The sequence below is a fragment of the Papilio machaon genome, chromosome 8 (assembly GCF_912999745.1).
Source record: "Papilio machaon chromosome 8, ilPapMach1.1, whole genome shotgun sequence".
Lineage (NCBI taxonomy): Eukaryota > Metazoa > Arthropoda > Insecta > Lepidoptera > Papilionidae > Papilio > Papilio machaon.
This window is the reverse complement of record NC_059993.1, coordinates 6935062-6957895: the sequence shown is the minus strand read 5'-3', so window position 1 is coordinate 6957895 and position 22834 is coordinate 6935062. Positions and strand designations below refer to the sequence as shown.

At 32.4% G+C, this 22834-nt stretch overlaps 1 protein-coding gene and 1 non-coding gene across 2 annotated transcripts; one reads left to right on the top strand and one right to left on the bottom strand.

Annotated features, from left to right (window-relative positions):
• Nucleotides 1-3691: 3691 nt before the first annotated feature.
• Nucleotides 3692-3781, top strand: LOC123721214. Its single transcript, XR_006756181.1, has one exon. It is a non-coding gene; the product is annotated as a U6atac minor spliceosomal RNA (small nuclear RNA).
• Nucleotides 3782-14375: 10594 nt separating this feature from the next.
• On the bottom strand, nt 14376-17538 carry LOC106720247 (serine protease gd). The gene is made up of 7 exons (XM_014514842.2): nt 17290-17538; nt 16798-16980; nt 16498-16726; nt 15967-16079; nt 15488-15649; nt 15168-15330; nt 14376-14682 (listed from the first exon to the last, which is right to left on the bottom strand). Exons 1-7 carry the CDS (start codon nt 17536-17538, stop codon nt 14453-14455), a joined length of 1329 nt encoding a protein of 442 aa, XP_014370328.2. The 3' UTR covers nt 14376-14452.
• Nucleotides 17539-22834: the final 5296 nt, after the last annotated feature.

Genomic DNA, 22834 nt, shown 5'->3' with positions numbered 1-22834 from the left:
GACGGTCTTGTAAGTTTAACGAATATAACCGAACAAAGATGAAAATAAGCTATTTTTTCACCTACATTTCTTTTGACTTTTAACTTTTGAATAACGAATGCTTAGTAACCTATTTAGGAGGTTTTCCTAATCAGCACCAACTGTCTTTGGTGATTTAAATAATTATGTTTTCTACCTCTATACATAATATTGTAGATCTCTGTCTCTGAATAATACCGCAGATTTTATTTCAACATTAAATCCATGTGATATCAAACAAATAAAACATAAAGTGCAAAAGCTAACAAAAACGAGGTAGCCATGAAGATGCTTTAAGTGAAACAGTGGGTGGTAAAACACAATACTTGATTTATACTTCGACACGTGTAATATTAAATTGCCTTCTTATAAGGGTGAGCCAGGTCTCAGATTAATTTATTGGAAAAACTTTCTTTTTTATTATTTTCAATCAATTTAATGTACCAGTATATTATTATCTTTGCTTGACCTTTACCCTCACCTTACGCGTACAACATGAGTTCAGCAGCGCCATGTGATAATCTCGATATTAAATTTTCATAAGTCAAAATGTAAAAATTTTAAAATACCAAAGAAGTCAGACATAGTATTTCATATAGGCCAAAAAATAGATATTTTATTTTAAATTCTACTGAGAGTTGTTTTATTTATTGAATACAATATCGTAGAGATTTTAAGTTGAATTCTTATCCACTGAGTTGCATCACCTGTCTAGATTTATCACACGTGTATGGATTGTTTATTTGATAGGCAAGTTAATTAGGCACGAAGTGAGCACCCGAAGTTTACTTTAGCTAAAGCTGTTACTCATTAAACTTCGTGAACCTGTTTTATCTCATTTCGGAAGTTGAAGTTATAGTGAAGCAACACGGCAGCTTGTTTAAGGTATTATTTACTGTGTGTTTCCACTGATAAAACAACCGCATAAATACATGTTGCTGTCTCAGTTTTATAGGATTGCTTCGGCAGTGAAAACTCATATTTAGACTTTTTTTTGGAGAAGGGGGCAAACGAGCAACTGACCACCTAAAGTTATTTGATCCGACGCCCATGGACATCCGCAACGCCAGAGGAATCTCAGATGCGTTGCCGTCCTTTAAGGAAGATATACTCTCTTTTCTTGAAGGATCTTAAGTCGTAACTGTTTAGAAATACCGCTGAGGACAGAGTATTCCACAACGCGGCTGTGCGAGGTAGAAAGTTTCGCGAAAACCTCGTTGTTGTGGAATGCCACCCATCGAGATGGTATCGACTCTTAACCCTTTTGTGTACAAGGCAATTTAAACTTTGAAATTAATATTGTATCCTTACGTCGCGACGCGAGTATCCCGTTTCGCCCGCTACACACTACCTTGAATCGTCGACGCAAGTCGTCTATTCGGTCAGTACAGACATAGCGACTATGACAGGTATGACGATATGTTTTATACAGAGAATTTGATCTTAGAAACCCACTGTAAGTATTACAGACTGGCAACATTCTTACTAACTTTATATATTTTTTTATTAAAATCACCTAAAGTTTGTTATAAAAATGTAAAAGTTAAATATGAAATTACTATTTTTATTTACTAAAACACTGATCAGCCTATCTACTTTATCGCGATATTTGCTATCTCCACAAATAGACTAGATTATTCCGACCTAGATTTCCGTCCGACTCGTACCCCTGAGCTCTGACACATTGAAGTGATACTGCTTTTATTTATGAACATCTTTTATATGTGAAGCGTTAAATTATTTCGTATTCAGTGCATTGGAGTATTAGATTATGTTATACGTAAAATAAACATAATATTTCTATGGCCATTATTTAAAATACTTACCCAAGAATAACACTTGAAAAAGAGGTAAACAAAAAATAGCAGCCTAAAGTCTAGAAAACAGGGATTGCAAAAACTAGTCCGTGTAAATCCTTCGAGACTTGCTTAGTAAGATTTTGTTGTTAGGGTTTTATACAAGTACATTGACCTCCGGTCACATTCCCTACTTAATAAAGGCCTTAAAATTTATATTTACCTGTTAACATAAGGTTTTAAAATGTACCGAAAGGTTAAACTGCAGTTAGTTTAAAAAAAAATCTGAGATTGTAATTCGAACGGGCACCTAATTCAAGGTCACGTGTCTGAAATACAACATAGTCACATATTCGTAGAAGTATTAAGTAATTTTACGCTGGTATTATTTAACTAAAATGAAGTGGTCCGTGAAATTATGTTAGAATCTGCAGTCCGATATTGCGTTGTAAGTCCGTTCATTAAATGTCATTTCATTAATTACGATTTGTGGGAATTTATTAAAATAAATTCCATTTCGTTTTGTGCGATTCAATATGTTGAATATTGGGTTCCCACTTGTGTTATTGGATTTATGTTGTATTCATTATTTGTATTAATAAATAATATTCATTGATTTATCTGATTAATTTGAATGATAGGATTTTATAAAGAGTGCAATGCATATAATCTTTAAAAATTATATATATAATTAGTACAAAGTTATTTACATTTATATACTTATTTTTAAATTAACAAAACATTGCCTAGTTTATTCAAATCAATAAGATTTATGTTGTATTCATTATTTGTATTGATAAATAATTTTCATGGATGTATCTGATCTGATGAATGATAGGATTTTATAAATAGTGCAATGTATATAATCTTAATAAATTATTTATATAATTAGTATAAAATTTATTTACATTTCTATACTTATTTTTAAATGAACAAAACACTGCCTAGTTTATTTAAATCAATAACTTAACTTACATAAAATAATTTACCTCTCCCTCTATTTAATGAATTTTATTGTTCGTGAACAATGTTGAAAGGTATCTTTGATTATATGGTAGAAAAATTAAAAATCACAGAAACCATTATCGACGTACCTTATGCAAATTCAAAATTTTAAAAATCAGTTCATCACATCAATATTGGCAACGCCACCTATTGGCGAGAAAAGAAATGGCGTATTACTGCTAAGGTTGTGTAGTTCTAGTTGTTTTTTTTTTTTTTGAGAAATAGAAATAAATTTACGTTGGAAATTCCTGTTCTTATTCTTGAGATAGATAGGAAATAACAAATAATAGCCAAGATAAGCAATAAGTAGGCAGGATCGCTCGAGTGAATTTCAATAAATACTGTTCTGTTAATATTAAAAATATAGCAATGCTATTTATATAAAAGATAGATCACTAATTCTGAAAAAAATATTGGTTCAATAGTTTTAGTTAGGATTTTCGCTTTATCATGGAACTTTTTATTTTTATCCATTCTTTGTCTACAATTTTTAATCTGAAATATTTTGGGAATTCCAAAAAATCAATAATTATTTTAATTAATATCAATATATACCAAATATATCAAATTTAAATTATAACAAACCAAATAACAAAACATCTTAATGAAAGCTGCAAAGTTCAAAAGTTTAGTTTTCAGTTTCCACCGATAGATGGCGGTATAATTTCAATTTTTAACAATTTTTATTTTTAGTTACATTTTTGCTGTCGTTTTAGCTGTTAAATATTTGTTGATATATTTTAGTAATGTTATTTGATAACCTTATAAATTTACTTAAAGAAATAACAAAATTATTCAGTACCATTCTGTATCGCGCTATTAACATTTTTATTATGCTTGGAATATAAGTAAACTCTGATGTCAATGAAAATGTGTCTATTGAAAGGAGAGACGGTTAGCACTCCCCTTGACAAGGATGGAACACATAAACTGGTTAAGGCACAACTTGACCACATTTTTTTCCAAAACTTTCCTAGTTTTAAATACTTTGTTTATCATTTCGCGCCCTTTAAAAATAATGTCACCAAATTCCTATGACTTTTGAGTCAATAAATTTAATTAAACTGTGCATTTATTATTAGATAATGTCTTTTACCATTTTGTTTTCTAAATATTCTTCACAATATTTCAGTTTTACGACTTTTCACAACACACACATAATAAACATCAAATACGCAGGAAAAAGTTTGATTGTAAATTTGCTAACTCTATATCACAGGCGCTAACAAAAACAACAAATACTCTAAAACACTGAAGCCTTCTTGTTTACTTTTGCAGATTGGTTCCAATCTACCTAAATGCTATTAGAGAACAAAAGGGCAAGCGACCTTCATGATTTTATTGAATAACAATGGCTGAGCTTACTTCGTTAACTTATAATTAAAATTCATACTTAAAAATCGCTGAAGTAGGAAATATACAAAACTAGCTTTTACCCGCGACTCCGTCCGCGCGGAATAAAAAATACAAAACGGGGTAAAAATTATCCTATGTCCTTTTCCTGGTCTACCTGCCCACCAATTTTCAGTCAAATCGATTCAGCCTTTCTTGAGTTATAAATAGTGTAACTAACACGACTTTCTTTTATATATATAGATATAGATGTAAATAAAGAAAAATCGTTCACATAAAGGCGTAGTCGTACAGAGTATCGGAAATGTTGGACAATCTCTTGTGGAATGACGCAACAAATCTTAGGAAGGAACTATTTCGGACTACAATATTTCGTTTTACATCCAATTTCCATAGGCGGCGAGCGTGAAGGACTTAATGGAGCAAAAGATTGCGCAGACTTGCCCGTCCAAAAGATTTTTTAACAGTCCTAAGTAGCCCCGGGTCATCGTTCTGACTCACAAGACTTTCCGACGAAGATTTATGTCCATATAAATCAAGTTGTTAACTATATTAACTTTTCTAACTGAATCCACTTTAATCTATAGAGGGATTATCTAGTTTTGATGATATATTACTGGGTTATAGTGTTAAGAATAATAACGATGTGAGAAAAGAATAGTTATTTGTATTATTATTTAATTTAATAAAGATTTGATTTAATAGCTTTGACCTAGTATTTTTGGCTATATAGGTATTGCTTTATATTTCTAGATTTTTATTTAATTTAATTTAATAAGTGTTTTCGACTTAGTTTTCAGTTCATATTGAGTCTTAAACCAAAAGTATTATAATAGTTCCTGGTTATTTTAAAGTCATTAAAAGGCATCTTGACATTTTAAAAGCTGACTGAGCGCCTGATAATATATTGCCAGCAAATTGAGTAGTCTCTGTCGGATGTTGATAAATGTCGGTCCTCGAGCGTCCTGACACTTTTCACAGCGTACAGCGGGAATAATGATCCCGCGTGAGCCTCCTTTCAGCTATTTGTATGTCTATTTGGGTCAATAGAGCCTAGACGAGCTCGGTGCATGTGTTCCACGCTAACATTCCATGAAAAGCTGTTTTTAGTTTCTAGAATCTAGTACGTAACATTTTTCAACTTCATTTTAACATTTTTATAAAATAACAGCATCAACTTTATGTAATAATCCATTATTTTTACATCTTTTATATTAACTTGTATCATTATCCCGAGAAAGTCTTACTCATTATATTCTTTTGTATTTCGTAATTGCTTTACCCTCAATCTTTAACCAAATTGTGTGCTCTATTAATAGGTTAAAGCCTAATGTGTAAATGATAAGGATTTTCGCAGTGCAAAGTTTAAATCATCGCGAAATGTGCAAGATTTAAAGTAAACCGGCTTTATGGTCGCAATACGAAATATCATACAGGTGTAAATCCCCCGGCCGATAAGAGAGATCAACATTATCCCCTTTATACCGCACTGGTGTTCGCCAAAGCCATACGTTTAATTTAATGGACGCTTATAAGGAAACTCGTGAAGTATATAGCTTTGAACCAGGAATCCAGCAGTATGATAGTTAACAAAAATTATTTGTATTCTTAATTTGAATTCTTAAAATTAGATTTTTTTTAATAAACATGTCAATTGACCAGGAATTTAGCAAAGGCAGATTAGTAACCTGATTAATAGTATAATCCGTAGTTTTACAAATTAGCGTTATTTAAAAATTATTTGAGAACTTATTTCGATGATTACTAACAGGACCAGTATTTGATTATTAGAAATTCTTTTTCTTTGTAGGGAAAGTTGTGTGAATCAGTTTTATTAATTTAAATGAAAGAATCAATTTAAAGAACGTTTCTGATCACTATAAAAATACTTTTTACTAAAGAACTCCTCAAATTTCTTTTGAAATAAAATTTTAAAAGCGCGCTTGTAGTCTTCTCAAATGACATTTACACACTTAAGTCTGATCTGTTTTAAAGTCACTCAAAGGCGAGTATTTATTCTGGCAAATGGAGGCAGTTAGGCCGCCGGAGCGTCCGATTGGCCGGGATTTAGTCGAAAATTGCCCAAATGAAAGCTCAATGAACGTGTCACGGCGACTCGCTGGCCGCATTTGTCCACGTCCAGAATTGTCCGCATTGCCGTACGTTAGTGATGTCACTTCATGTACTTCTTTGACTCTAGTAATGAATGGCTCATTGTCATGTTTATTACCGTCCTAATTAACTCGGTTTTAAATTGCAACACATATATATAATCACCATCCTTTACTTCATCCATAGACAAGTGTTGTTGACTTTGGATCGCAAAATAGAAACTTGGTATAGTTACTAGATTTTTTTATGTAATGCAAAATTACCATACAAAAAATAAAAGGAAAAAGAAGCTTTCAGATTAATCGCAGGCACAAATTCTCACAAACTGCTATCGGTCTAAACACAGAAAAAATTCTATGGACCTCTTTTACGATCAGTATTATTTAGTTTGCTTATAAATTTTAGGTTTTAAATTGGTATATGCAATCGTAGTGTCGATATGTCCGGAGCTTCACTAGACGTCGTTATTCCGCCCTAGGGGTCGCACGCCGGGTCATCAGAGGAAACGACCCGGCCCATCCGTGCCTATGACACGACGCACTGTCATTTGCTGGGCTGCATAAAAATCACAGGCAGTTAGTATCCGAAGCTCCCGCAACGGACACGTCTGGAATATTAGTGAAAGTGAAACCAAATGTTGCTTTCCTCACGAACGTGGTCACTGCTTTATAGATAGTTTTTTTTTTTTATAAGTTGTTTATCACTTATTTACGTAGGTATTTAATCAAGCAAGCTTAAAGTTGTAACTTGTATTAAGTAGAAAAGGATTTCAAACTTTCTTTACTTGTAGGTATTGTATAATTTGTTTTTGTTTCATCGGAGTTTTATTTAAATTTGCTACTTTACTTAGCTTTATCAGCACCAAAATGTGCTTTCATTCATGCTTGGTTGCACCTTTCGTTGCTTTAGTTTTTACTCTATACGGCCAAAAGTGTAATAACCATAAAAATATATAGAAGACAATAATAGTACCGATAGAAATAAAGCACTTGGTATATAATTAAAGATATTTGCAACGTCACTTGGACAGACGAGAATTTCACGAATTCCTCACTCGTCCCTATTATTTTGTGCGATAGCGGGGAACACGTCATTTTTCGTACGAGGCATGAGAACTTTATCAAACATTGGAAGACTCGAACATGATTATAAGCGAACGTGCCCCGAATGCCTCAAGCAAAGAACTCAATTGTGACACATCAAAGAAAAACCGGCAACGCTTTGATATTGATATAAAATCCTCTTGTTATCTATTAGATTTAATACCTTTTTAAATGTTTATTTAAAATATATTTAATGACTAGCTGTCGATTTTCACTTCGTCGGCTTGGAGTCATTAGCCTATGCATTATTCCAGACCTAAATTTAAATCTGTTTTAAATTTAATCCACATCCGATAAGCCGTTCTGGAATTACGTCGTAGTAAACATCCATCCGTCTATCCATCCAAACATTCATATTTATAATATTTAGAAAGATATCAATAACAACATAATGCCAGTGACATACAAAGGCAGGAACAAGACTTTTCAATACCACGACCAAGTATTCCGTAGCACACGTCAGGTTTGCGTGCTTCCAAATTTTTATGTCCACATCCGTATTCAGCCTCTTGCTCTAGTAACCTTATTTGATTCTGGACGAAATCAACATCTACAGAAAACTCATCTTTATTTGTATAACTATAAGAGCCAAAGGGTTGATTAATTCCGGGTACACAAAAAAGCTTATTGCATTGTGTCACGAAACGATCCCAGGTGTGGAACGCTTTAACATGGAAAACATCGGAATGTTCAGCGCTCAATTATTTAGTGCTGAGAAATATTTTTAAGTTCAACACCGAGATTCTTTAATGGTTGCCTTATGAAGACTTTTATTTAAATCGGGCACTTGAAGTGCAAGAAAATTTATAGAAAATCTTACTTTATTTCTATATTGTGTTATTATTTTAAATCTGTGTACATATTTTTGTTTAGTTATTGCAGTATATTTTCACATGTTTTGATTTGTAAGAAATAATGTTCTAAAGAATTTAATCCAGATTAATAAAAACTTTAGGCTGTATACAAATTTTTACGTAGTTGTAAATAAAGTTAGTTGTAAATAAAGGGCCGGCTTTAATTTGATTTCCTTGTAACGTAGAAATAAGGATTAAGTTTCAAGTAATGCCGCTGGTTCAGATGGTTATAATTTTTCGAATGTAATTCATTGAACGACTGCAAGTCATGCGATTAGGTCGTTGTTGGCTAATTAGTTAATTGTTATTGCTTCCGTGGTGGCATTAGAAAATTGTGCTATTTTATTTGAAAAATGAATTAAAAAATATATTTAAAATTCAACTAATATCTTATTAGCTCTAATTACGACTAATCCGTGATTTGATCTGCATAAATAAATATCATGTTTAACTTATCACATAAATAAATTGCTACACTCATGAATAGCTCAGTAAAAACAAAATGTTGTTATTGTTTTACTAAATGTAAGAAATTTTTCATAGAAATTTCAATACTACAAATAATTTATTCCTCGCTTTAAATAAACAACTGCCAAAGTTCTAAAATAAGGTACGAACATTAAATTATTTATTGGACAATGTTAAACAAAAGTACTCCGTCTAATACGACAATGTTAAAGCTACGAGCCGATGCTTACTAAGTGATATATTGCCAAATGAATTATCTATCATGTCATCGACATTTTACCCCACCGAAAGCTTCCGGCGTGGCCGCCATAGATTAGGTTGTTACAAAAGAATGGACACAAAAATGAACAGATGTATCGTGTTTCTTTTAATACATATTACATGCACATAATTAAATGTAAAAACTATCAGTATTTAATTTAACGCTTAACGTACAAATTGATATGACAAGTAAACTATGTAATTGATACAAACAACATATTTTTTATGAATAAATAAGTATTTACTGCTGTGATATTAGGCAGTATTTTTAAATGATATCGAAAGAAAAAATAAAAATAACAGCTTCAGTATATTATATTTCTTGCATTTTGTATTGATTATAATACAATACATAGCAAAAGAATTAAAATATGTTATAGATAATTATTTTGTACCTAATAACACGTCTTTCATAAGATGTAATTAATCTATTTTCCGCCAGGTGTTCGCTATCCAAGCATAAAGTTGTGTTAACATTTTAAAATGTCACGCCGTCTACATCGAACCCATTTCCCACAAGGTGAACCACGTTTAATGTTTTAGTTTTAATTTTAATTATGAAATACTAGCTATCGCCCGCGACTCTGTTCGCGCAACATTAAAAAACGTTATAAGTAGCCTGTGTGTTCTTCCAGATTATGTTTTACAACTGTGCCAAATTTCATCAAGATCCGTTCTGGAGATACCTTCAAACAAACATCCATCCATCCATCCATCCAAACATTTGCATTTATAATATTAGTAATATCACAAATGTATGTCTTAGGAGCTTGGCGATCTTATTTCTTCTCAGGCATTACTCATATGTACAGTGAAGATTAGTGGTGTATTTAAAATGTGTTAAAATATTAGGTTAATTCAACCAAAAGCCATAAAATTTAATAAAAAACAATACTAAGTAATACGCTAAATAAGCCGCTTGCTAATATCAAAAATAAAAAAAAAACGAATGTCCAACGGGAAACATCCATAAAATCGTAAACAATTAGCATATGTGAATGCTAAATTAAACGTTTTGCTTTTGTTGAATATAAAAATAAAAGATTTCTAGTGTAAAAATGATAAACTATAAGTTACATATTGTTACGAAGAAGTTACGTTACGAAGTTACGGCTTTTGTAGTCAGTGTTAAAAAATAACATTTCTCAAACTGCCAGTCACGAAATGTTATTCCTCAATCAATTCCCATTGTAGCGCGAAAAAACGACACTCTTAAATAGTGATGTTAAGGCAAAATCAACTTTAAAATTAAGAAAACAAATACGAAATTCGATAGATTCAAAATTTCACTAATGCAATAGAAATAATGTCTCTCGAATACGATCTCACACTGCATTGCAACGGGAAAACTCAATGTGTCAACGTGTCTCCGTCGCAGTAAATGGTGACAGACATTATTGCGTACCGGACACCGAAATAAAATAACATTACTAATAATTCACAACTATAAGTACTTTTCAAATTAATAATATTGTAGAGCAATATTTTAAATTTAATTAAAATCTCATTTTCATGTAAAATTACTTCCTTATTTCTCTTATATTCATATTTCTCAGAAAATCAATCTCTCATAGTTATATTAGCTCAATGAATTTGTGCAATTTGTTACAATTTATGCAACCTGAATCTAGTTTTAGCCAGCGCTTATTTGTAGCAATATTGTTCGTTACACTTCCTTTGGGATTCAAACGGTAAATCGATAGGGTTTACTCTCAAAATATCTATTTTTGGCTTATAAAATTACATCAAGAGTATATTTTATTAGCTCATATTACGTTTCTGTTATCCTTACTGATCAGTTCAGTATGGTCTGAGTGAGTAAATTTTTAAACCCTGAAAAGGACAATAACATCTCAAGAGAAGACTTTAAATCAAATAAGGAATATTAATTGAACGCGTAACTATGCATCAACTTTAGTTCGAAGTAATTTCAATTCGGAAGTTTCGACGACAAACCGATTATAGATTCCGCGTTTAATCATAGTTCCGTAGTAGCAATTCACCGCAATATTAGTTCCCGGTGAGCTGGGCTGGTGGGCTTGTTGCAGGCTAATTTAATGCACAGTCATGCCCCAATGAGTCGGTACGTGGGCTTACGCAGTTTATTACCGTATCATTGGTAACTACGCGGCCCGTACCGTTTCATATTACATCGAATTGCACGCAATTCGCAAACATTCAAAAGAATAATAAAATAAAATGCGTCATTAACCTGGCACAATCGACTATTCAAAGATAATTTAACAACACCAAATGTACATTATAATTTTGAATGTAACATTGTTTTAATGTTTATATTAAATCAGTTCTTCTGAGATAAGTTCTCTTTTAAACATTGCTTTGGTATAAATTATTATTTCTTTCATTCAAAGATTTAAGAAATCTGAGAATAAAGCGTTTGTACTCGACACAATAATTTTACCATTAAATTGTCATTTTTTGTAGCGAAAATACGTTCATTAGAGTTATTAGTTTTTGTCAGATATATTTCGGAAATTGACATATTCTTCATTACTGATCACCACATTATGGTTACATATTACATTGTTAATTTAAGAAATCAAAGTTCATTTATGGATATTAAGAACATTACTATTATCTATTACTTTTCATGTATTCTATAACTTTAAAGTCATTCAGTTAACAATTCTTTGAATTATAACATCAATTCATTCGTCTTAGATGTAACTAGTTACTGTAGGTTTGTTAAAGGCTAATTTAATGCACGATCATGCACCAATGAGTCGGACACATAGCTTCGTTAGTTTGCTCCTCGGATAGTTAATTACGCCGCATGGTGAGAAGCGGGTGTAGATTACATATGTCGTGATGCGGATATGTAGTGAATGGATATAGAATGAAATAGAACAGTCATAGAATTTGCAACAATAATTGTCATAGTATTAGAAAGAGAGCAAGATTATGACGAAAAATTTTATCAAGATGCATTCAATATTTTTCTAATCCTCTACGTTCTATTTTTCACACTAGCTCCGAAGTTTTTCTTAAAATAATGCGTTCCGTCACTAAAAGATTGAAGCTAATGTCCAACCCTGAAAGCTACGAGTATATATTGAAAGCGAAGACTTTTACTGTCGGATATCGAGGTGTATTTTCAACTATGTTAGATGCAACAAATAACAAAATATTATGTAAAGTAAAAATAGTTTGTAGTCTTGTTGAAAACTAAAGTACGATTTAATTACGAATATTCGAGAATTTATAATATTAACGAGCCCTGTTTAAACTCAGGTACATTTCCTTTTAAGAAGTTTTAATCGACGAAACTTTTGGTTCGGTCGTTATTCCGAAAAGTGATGAAGACAACCTTCTCATTACGCAAAAACTTTTAATTAAAAAAAGGACGAACTCAATAAACTTCCACAAAAAAGAGACAAATGACGACCGAACAGATGGACATTTTTCATATTTAACTTAAAGCAAGATTAAATATAACAATACTAGTGATAAAAGAGTACTTTTATATAATTTTGTGACGTCATTTTCTTTCCTTCTCACCAAAAAAAAAATGAAAAAAAAAAACTTATTAACCTTTGTTAACTACTCTTTTTTCTATAATTTTTTTGTTTTTTAATTTAAAAGTTTTAAACGTTTTTATTTTTGGAGCTACACCAAATTAACTCTCAGGTAAAAATCTTATTATCTTCATGATTATTTTGCAGTAAGGCTTATTTGCCTGCTTTTGGCATTTCTGACATTTGGTTATATTAACCATGTACCCCGAGGCAATATGGGACCCTAAGTCACGATATTATGCAAGGGAATGAAATTGGAATAAAAATTACTTATTCCTTTTGTAAGCTGTGAATAAACAATAATCAATAAATGAGAAAAAACAATTTTCTTCTTTATTTTATAAATCATAAGGTGGCAAACGAGCAAACGGCCACCTGGATTCGCCGAAATAGCGAGGCGACCTCTGCACATAGACATCTGCAAATGCAGATGCGTTGCCTACCTTTAATCAACGGAGAATGGGACGCACAAAAAGAAGATATTCCCCTTTCCTATGCGTCCCCTCCTCCGCCAGGGCTCCAAAAGGGTTGAAAGGGAAGGACGAATTAGGACTTATCAAAAATGTATCCTTTGTGAATGATTAAGATGATTAAGTTTTAATTTCATTTCTTAATGCCAAATATGACGACAAGTAATACCTGTCACATGATCTTTACCGTGAAATAGCACCTCGAGATACTTGTATTGGGGAAAGTCTATGTCCAGCAGTGGGCAGTAAAACGCTGATGATGATATTTGTAATTTTAATGTTGTTGTCTCTCTTTTATTAAAGAGAATAAATGAGATGAAAATATGTATGAATACAACTGACACAGCTGTGTTCTACGGTTTTAAGGAAAACATACGTCTACATGTTATACTTTTTGAACAAAAACGGTTAAAATAAAAAGATATCTGACATCAAATTTAAATTGAATTGATAAGCTGTAATTGTATATCTGCCAACATGATTAATCGGTATGTAATTTCTATGCAAAACAATTTCCGTTTTAGATAATTGCTTATATTTTATTAATAGTGATGAAACAATTCTACGTCCATATTAATTCATCGTGAGTATCGTATTTGATGTAAGCTTAATATATGCTTCATAACCTATTGGTAAATTATATTGTTCTATTTTTTTTTAATTTGCTTGTTAAAATAATCCACTACTAATCCTTTCATCATCATCATCAACCTGCCTCTATCCCTATGGAGGGTCGGCACAGTATGTACTACTCCTCCATATATCTCTATCAGCCGTCATATCTGAATTTACCCCCTTCTTACGCATATCCTCTTTCACACAATCCATCCATATTTTTTTTGGTCTACCTCTACTTTTATAGCCATCCACATTGAATCTCATTACTTTTTTGTTTATATGATCATCATCCCTCCGCATGACATATCCAAAGCACGCTAACCTTCTGTTCCTCAATTTCTCGATAATCGACGCTACTTTCCACTACTAATCCTATGTCAATTAAAAATTTACTGTGAAAATATTTGTATTCAAAATCATATCATGAGATTATCATCCATCGAAGTCCTTAGCATACAATGAAGTCATGCGTACTCTTTTGTTGGAGATGAGATCTGACGCCTCAGTCAAGTCAGTGAATGAACTAGTAAAGTGTAATGCTGGTTGACTCACTCATTCCGTTCACAATGCTTATAGCAATTACTAACGCCTTTCTCGTAAGCTTCAAAGGCTAACATGTTGTGAAAGTCATTGTTATGTTTTTCTTTGACATCACCAAGACAATCAAAGGATACTTTTAGTTCAGCGGCTTTTATGAATGTAAGTAAATGAAATGAAAAAAACGTACAATAACAAGGAGATCTTGAATAATATTGAAAAAACAGATCCAGTATTCGCTTCTCCCGAAGGATGATGTTTTATCATTTGGGACTGTAAATGAATAATACATGTCTCGTATGAGTTTAGTGTAGCTATGATCTAATGTAACATATTGCTACTATATTGTAAACCCGCGTTGTGATATATCCATCCATAGTGCGGTGCAACATCTGTGTATACTACATAAAATTTAGGATCGCACTGAGTATGTCCTGGTGAAACTCCACATTTGGAAACAATACCCCGCAGGAACCAACTGATCGCGAGATCAGACTGCACCGTAGCTACCACTAATCCACCGCCGCTATCGCCATTACGAGGATTAACGTCTGAAATAAATACATTTTAAATTATTAATGTTATAATTTAAAATACTAACAGATTGCTAAACTAATTCCTCTCCTCGCAAGTGATTTTGTTTTAACTGCATTTGATCGCGACATAAACATGCTATAATAATTTTTAGATATCTTGGGGGGGCTCTCAGCTCAGCATTTAGGGGTGACTAGGCCATAGTCAACAACCACGCTGACCAAGTGCGGGTTGGTTGACTTCACGCATATCATTAAATTTCTTCTCAGATATGTGCAGGTTGCATCACGATGTTTTCCTTCATCGTAAGAACGTCGGATAAACAATATACATATGTAAATCTAAAATCGAAAAACACATTGATACATGGTGGGATTCAATCCCAGGACCTGCAGATTGTAAGTCAAGTACTTAACCCCTGAGCCACCGACGCTCTTCAATAAATATTAATCGAAACCGAAAAAAAGAGCACAGCATACTTAGAGTATTAAAAAATATTTACTAGAATAAGGTCCGTATCCTGCGCAGAATGTAAATTCGTTAAGGAGACTGGAATACAATTTAGGTGAGTACGCAATGCATGTAAAGTCATTCTGCACTACTGTATAAGCAGATCTGAGTGTATCAGAAAGCTTGTTGTCCTCCGTTGTACCGAATCCGACAATCTGCAAATTTTAATGATAGAATTCAAAATGAGCTATGCTTAAATACTGAACCAGTAAATTCAGTTATTATTTAAAAATAGCTTATATAAGTTAGTGTAAAATGAAACGGTGGTTATTCATAGAAAACATATGCAAAAGCTGTGTAAGAATAAATTACAATGGCTTCCTTTCCAAACAGCGACGATTTGTCATACACTGGTCCCCATATGCAAACAGGTTGCACATATTCTGTGAATCGGAAACTTGTAACTTTTATAATGGCCAAGTCAGCGGTGGCTTGGTTGTCACTGAACGCCGGATGAAGTATAACTTGTACAGCCTGAAATGTGAATATGTTTGCTGTCTGTAGTCTTTTTACCAAAAATAACATCAATGCAACAAAATAAATTCTTTAAGAAATCTTTCTTTAATGAAGTATAAGGAAAGTAGAATTTGACGAGGAAATGGTTAACTACCATTGGTTTTTTACTTAAAATTTCTCCTGTCCAAAAACCTTGGTGATTCAAATGCAACTTATTGCCTAGCATGTTGTGACTGTTAATGAATAGTGGTCATTTGATATTGGGTGAATTGTTTGCCACAGTAAACTGTCAATATTATAATAGAAGTTCATTACAAAAACAGTGCAGAACTTACATTATGCACTTGACGACCCAACTGATTTAAATCAGTTAAATTACTTATTCCAGCTAATATTGTTATTCTCCAAGGATCTACATTGATACTGTTTTTGCTTACACAGTGTCCAGCTGAAAAAGAATTGCGTTTTTATAGCAGAAGAGGGCAAACAAGCTCTGGGTCGTCCAAGGTCAAATGAACCAAAGCCCTAGACATCCGCAGTACCAGAGAAATCTAAAATACAATGCCGGAATTGACGGACGTTCTTTTCTTCAAAGATCTAAATAATAATACTTATCTGTTGTTTCAAATTAATTCGTCTATATAAAGAAACAAATTTCACCTGTTATAAAAGGTGGTCATTGTACTGTTAATTTTTAGGAAACTGTGCGATAGAGAAGTGAATTTTACAATGCATCATGTACAAGCAATTTCCCTAATTTAAGACCAATATGTTACACTTTGTTTATTAATTTCGGGTCTTCGTTTTAAATATGATACAGAATTTTTAGCTATTGTATAAGTTGTAGCATCTATATCAAGTCATACCTGTCAATACAGCAGTTGTAGATATAATGTTACCACCGCACTGATATCTGTCGATGTTAGTGACCAGTTCTTTAACCACAATTGCTACGTGCCATGGCCAGTCACCAGACCTGGCGTTTGTCCTAACAGACGTCAGCTCTGTGTGGTTCAAACTTCGTCTGCCACATATATGCCGATATTTTGTATCGTTCGCTTTTGTTACGTTGAATTTGCTTACATTTTGTGAATTCTGAGAATGAACAATAAATTGAGGACGGTAGTTCGCGACTAAAGCAGTTCTCATACAAAAATATAATTTACCTTGATTGTATCGTCACACAAGGTATGATTATTTATAAGAAATCTTTTTACAATCGGAACGTCATTAACACCCTCACTGATTACGGCTAAGTAAAATACATAAAGTACTGGTACATTAGACGGAATTTTTATATTAAAATCTCGTTCGTTATTTTCAACGGTCAACGTGGAATTTTTAGTAACCTGAAACAATACGTATAATATTTATTACGAATTACAAAAGTATATCGGACTACTTTTCTCTAAAAAAAAATCGCTCCATATCTTACTTCTTACTTATATTATAAATGCGAATGTTTAGATGACTGGATGTTTGTTTGAAGGTATCTCCGAAACAGCACAATGGATCTTGATGAAATTTAGCACAGATGAAGTCTTGGAAGAACACGTAGGCTATTTACTAACATTTTTTTTTAATTTCTTACGGACGTAGTCACGAGCGACGGCTAGTTTTTTATAAATACACTGAAAGCTGTAAATGTTAACACTCACCTCAAATAGCGCCATGCGTTTTTCAAAATTAATTTGTATATCGATTCCATTGTTATTTATTCCATTTGTATTAAATATGTTCAAATTTAGAACACCTTGCCAAACTTTATCTTTAATTTTTTCAAATTGTATCATACCAAGTCCACATGGATCATACCTGGTTATTGGCGGACCTTTTAAATACATCGAATTCACTCCACATAAACACAACGTACTAAACACAATGCATGTTATTCGGGAAGCCAACATTATTAAAATAAATACTTGAAAAACTACTAATATTTGGAAAAAAAAAATAAGCACGTGTTAATTTTTAAATGCTTTGACACATTAATAACAAATAAGTAATATTATATGGACTATAACTAACTTACAATCACATTTGAATGGAAAAAATTGTATACTACACAAAATATTCTATATACAGAGTGTTGCTTTATAGTAAACGTTTTGTTAAAATGATACTTCGTTAACTGATGACTTCTACTAGTGATATCGTTTTTATATTATTTTTAAAAATGTTAAAAATGATTCATGACCTACTTTGCTTTGTTACATGACAAAGTTATTGTAAATTACGATTTAGTTGTGTTATAACATCATTTAATTACCAATAACAATATGTTTTACGTTACCTAGTAACCTAGTTACTTCTGATTCACAATAACAATATATTTTACATTGTTAAAAATGACAACAAAATTAGTGAAGTAAAATTAAAACTTTAAAATTTTAAGAAAATAAGACAATTAATTTGAGTAACTAACCCAAAAAGTAATTCAGAAAATTCATTCTAGTAGAAGTCTAATTATTACTACTACTACTGTTTTTATTTGATTTAAGTGTAATTTATAAAATTTGTATATTTATTTTACCACAGAGTTAAATGAGTAAACTTTTTTTAACATAATATTAATTTAAGTAATTGAAACATACTATATAGCAACATCACGACCTGTCTGTTAGCTTGCTGACCCCGCGTTCGTTGAAACCAACTGTGTTATGATAAAAATATTATTGTAATTCGAAACATTATCGTTTATTTTTTGTCTCGAACATTAAAATATCGTATCTATGGGTTTCGACTGAAGAGATATTTGTATTAAAACATATATTTATACCTCACATTCTCTCTGAAACAAACAAAGGAAACAATAGGTGTCGATACAAGTACGAAGGAAGTCGAAACCTTGTTTAGGTAATATACGTTAAGACTTCAGTTGTAATATTATACACTAGATTTTGCTTTGCAACTTCGTCCGAATTAAAAATACAGACTTAGTAAGTAGCCTATGTTTAACATCTGTGCTAAATTTCTTCCAGATCTGATAAGTTTTGGAAATAAGTAGTAATAAACATCCATCCAAACATTTCGCAGTTCAAATATTAAAAGTACGATTTAATTGCCAACAAATGCTATTAAATGCTATCAATAAACAATCTATATATCTATATATATAAAAGAAAGTCGTGTTAGTTACACTATTTATAACTCAAGAACGGCTGAATCGATTTGACTGAAAATTGGTGGTTAGGTAGCTTAGAACCAGGAAACGGACATAGGATAATTTTTACCCCGTTTTCTATTTTTTTTTATTCCGCGCGGACGGAGTCGCGTGTAAAAGCTAGTAAGTAAATAAATTAAAACTATAGCAACATATATGTAAGTAAGCAACACAGAATAGAAAAAAGAAATAAACAAAATAGAATAGAAAAAAGAATGACGTAAATCTGCCACACAAAGTAATAAAGCTAAAAGCGTGTGAAGACAAAATGTATTTGCATGGGTAAATAGTTAACGCACCATTCGTCCTACATTGCTTGTTGCAAATGAATTGCTGTGATTTAATGGCAATAAATTTACTAAGGTTGTTTCAGCAATTGCTTACTCCAGGAGACTTTAACGTTCCCTTTGCGTGCGAAAAAAATCACGTTCGCAATGTAGTTGACTAATTGATGAGAGAGAAATATTGTAGTGAATAAAACGGCCATACATTTTCTATTTTTTATCTTAAATATTTGCTCCATCTAAGTAATGAGTACAAAAAAGTAATGAGATTGAACGTGGAGGCTATAAAGGTAGAGGAAGATCAAAGAAAGTATGGATGGATTGTGTGAAAGAGGATATGCGTAAGAAGGGGGTAAATTCAGATATGACGGCTGATAGAGATGTATGGTGGAGTAGTACATACTGTGCCGACCCTCCATAGTGATAAGGGCAGGTTGATGATGAAACATTTGCTCAATCTAAACATTAAAACAATATTATCAGGAATTCGCTTTATCTTAGTTATGGTTTGTATTTTATTATTAATATGTTTCCTTTTAATTCGTTTATAATAAAAAAAGAAATAACTAAAGAAAGAATGATAAAATGACGCCTCATCTTATTACATTTTTTGTCATATTCATAAATTAATTTTGATATTTCCCTTCTATCAAAATTTTTCTTGCAGCCTATAAAAAAGTTTGAACATACCTACGTTAGGAGTCAAAGCATACCGTAAGCACCAATTTGGGGGCCAAAATTAACACAATACTTTCAACGATTGCGAGTATGCTCGAAATTTCAACATCACAAAGCTTTATATACCTTTGTTTATGTAAATAAATGTGACAGAAATGCGACACATTTTTATAAGGGAAGTTTTAGACTATGACATTAAATTGTACTACATATCATATTTGTAAAGGTATCAACATCCACACATTTTATGTTGTAGGCGTTACCAGAAATATATGAAACCTTGGAATTATACAAAATTTCTAGGATATTTATAAAATTCCAAAGCTTTTGAAATGCATAAAATACAGTCTCAGAGATTTTAATATACACATAATGATGATATAATGTACACATTTCCTGGGAATTGTACTAAAATCAAATCGTATTAGGAAATATACGAAACTAATATCTTTGGTGAACAATAGTTATTCAACAATAACAAGTTATACATAACATTTAAAGTAGATTAAGATATTATAATATTATGTTATGTTATGTTATGTTTGAAGCTAAAAAATTAAAATTTAAGAAAGAGCAAATAACATTCGAAGATGACAGAAGCATATTAAATACATCAATATTATAATAATCAAAATATTATCTTAACATTCACTATTAAATTCGATTAGTACATAAGTGTATATATGTCAGTAAATAGAGCGGGAATGCTTCCGACAGCTGATGCACCAGATATTAACATGGTAACGCAACACTCCGCCGTGCAATTAGCTCCATTGATATTCAAGTATCATCTGCATTAAGTGAATTAGCTCAGTACATTACACAGAGAGCACTTATAGTTACTAACGATGTTTAATGCTAATGCTTAGGATACATAATCCCGCTTCGCTTATACGTTACTAATGTAAAATAATCCCCAAAACATTTATTTATGTCAGGTACTCAGAGCAATTGAATACCCTTTGCTGCAATAATAGAATTCAATGGAAATGAGAAATGCCTGTTTTTAATAATGTCTGTGATTGCCACTTTTATAAAGGTAAAATTATTTAGACAGGTTTTTTATATCTTCAGGTGGCAAACGAGCAAGCTGTCTCCTGAATTTAGCTAAATAATGAAGCGATCGCTAAGGTAAAGGTAGGCAATAGCAAGGCAAGTAATCGTCACAGGAGGGAACGCACAGATAGAAGATATATCCTCTTCCTATGCGTCACGTCCTTCGTCAAATCCACTTTCCCTTCCCATCCTTTCCTTATAAGAAAAGAGTGGTAGGGGAACGCAGACAAAATTAGGCTTCCGGCACGCACACTCATCAGACGAATCACGGATTTGGTTAAACTTCAAGCCTGTCTTCTGCATCCCGCAACAACGAATCTACCACTGTTAAAAATCCGGCCATTAAACGGGCCAATAAGTTTGTAATAAGAGTAAAAATAGAAATTTGGTCAAAATATATGTTTTTACTTCCATGTTTTTAAACAAGGAGAAAAACTATTCTAAATCGAATACAAAAAAAATGTTGTCACTACTACAGTCGTCATGCTTTGCTTCGGGACGTAGCCACGAGTCATAGGAATAGAAGTAGTGTAGTGGAAAATGCGTCTTAAGTCTTAGAATCTGGTTAGAAATACTCAAGGAGCTGTGACGTCACTCGCTGTGAGCGCAGCAGACTGATTTGTGGGAGAGTCGATTGCGGGCGCGAGCTCACTGATTTATTGGTCTGCAGCCAGAATGTATCGCTTACCTGCGATTCACTGCATTCTTGGCATTGTGCTTGCGCCGTACACAATCAATGTTACCTATGTTGCAATCAGTTATGTTGTTTTGAAATCTTTACCATATAGGGATAGTTTATCTACGTATTTTAACTTCGCGACAACTACAGCTGTCATCTTATTATTTTTTATTGGATAACAGCGTCACATAATATAGATGCAAGAGCTAAATATTACTACTATTATAAATGTGCATGTTTAGATGGATGGATGATGTTTATTTGAAGGTATCGCCGGAACGGCTGAACGAATGTTAATGAAATTTGCCACAGATGTAGATAGAAGAACATAGTCTAGAAGAACACATGGGCACAAGTTTTTTTTTAATTCCGCGCAGACGGTGTTGCGGGCGACAGCTAGTATAACAAAAACAATATGATAATTAACCAACAATATGTAATTACTTTTTGTGGTTTTCGAATTTTCGCATAACAATATTTTTCGGATTAATTACGCCTGAACGAATACGAGTTCCACTGTGGTCAAATTGTTTTGTGATAAAATTGTTATGGTCCAGGTTAGTACATTTATTTAAAAACGAGGTGTTACTTAAATATTTAAAAAAAACTTGAGAGGTGTCAAGGGACACCTGGATGGAACGAAGTTCCTTTCAATTAATTAGTGAAGGAACCAATTTTTATTCTATGCATAAAAAACTTAAGTCTTCACAAGAAGTACATTTTATTTCTATGAATTTTCGTTATATATTGTCACGTCGTTGCCATGGTGATATAGCAAAAAGTGTCGTGACAACTTTTCGTAAGAATTTTTTCCGTCTAGCCCCCTTTCACAACGCGCGATAAGGAACTTCGTTCCAATACTTATTGACATGTTAATGACCTAGTAGTTTAGATGTAGATAGCTAAACAATAGGGCTTTAAATAAAAATATAAATGAAAATAACTTTAACCTTTTTCCCGATAATATACATAAATTAAAATAAAATATGAAAAGATAGCAAAGACGTAAAAGATATCATTCATGATTAGAATCGGTTTAAAATTAATCTAGAAATATGAAAATTCTCAACAATCCAGATTCATTATCGCTAATCCGCTTTAGAGTTACCGCTTTGCAAATATTTATTGCTGGAGATGCAAAGACGAGGATTAGCCACCGCTCCTTAGGGACGCCTCTGTTGCTCTTACTTTCTTACATGACAAAGACAAAACTTCCCCGAGTGTCGACTCCGATACATTTCTGTTGTATCACTTTAATCTTGAGCACGATTCAGCCATCGCTTACTGCCTTCTACAAATCCCTATTGTATTCATTAAGTAAATTAACTATATTCTTAGAAAGG

Coding starts and splice junctions, on each gene's coding strand:
- LOC106720247 (XM_014514842.2), bottom strand. CDS start 17,538: ATGTTGGCTTCCCGAATAACATGCATTGTGTTTAGTACGTTGTGTTTA. Junction 16,727..16,797: donor TGTGTGACGATACAATCAAG/GTAAATTATATT, acceptor GTTCATTCTCAG/AATTCACAAAATGTAAGCAA. Junction 16,080..16,497: donor TACAACTGCTGTATTGACAG/GTATGACTTGAT, acceptor ATTCTTTTTCAG/CTGGACACTGTGTAAGCAAA.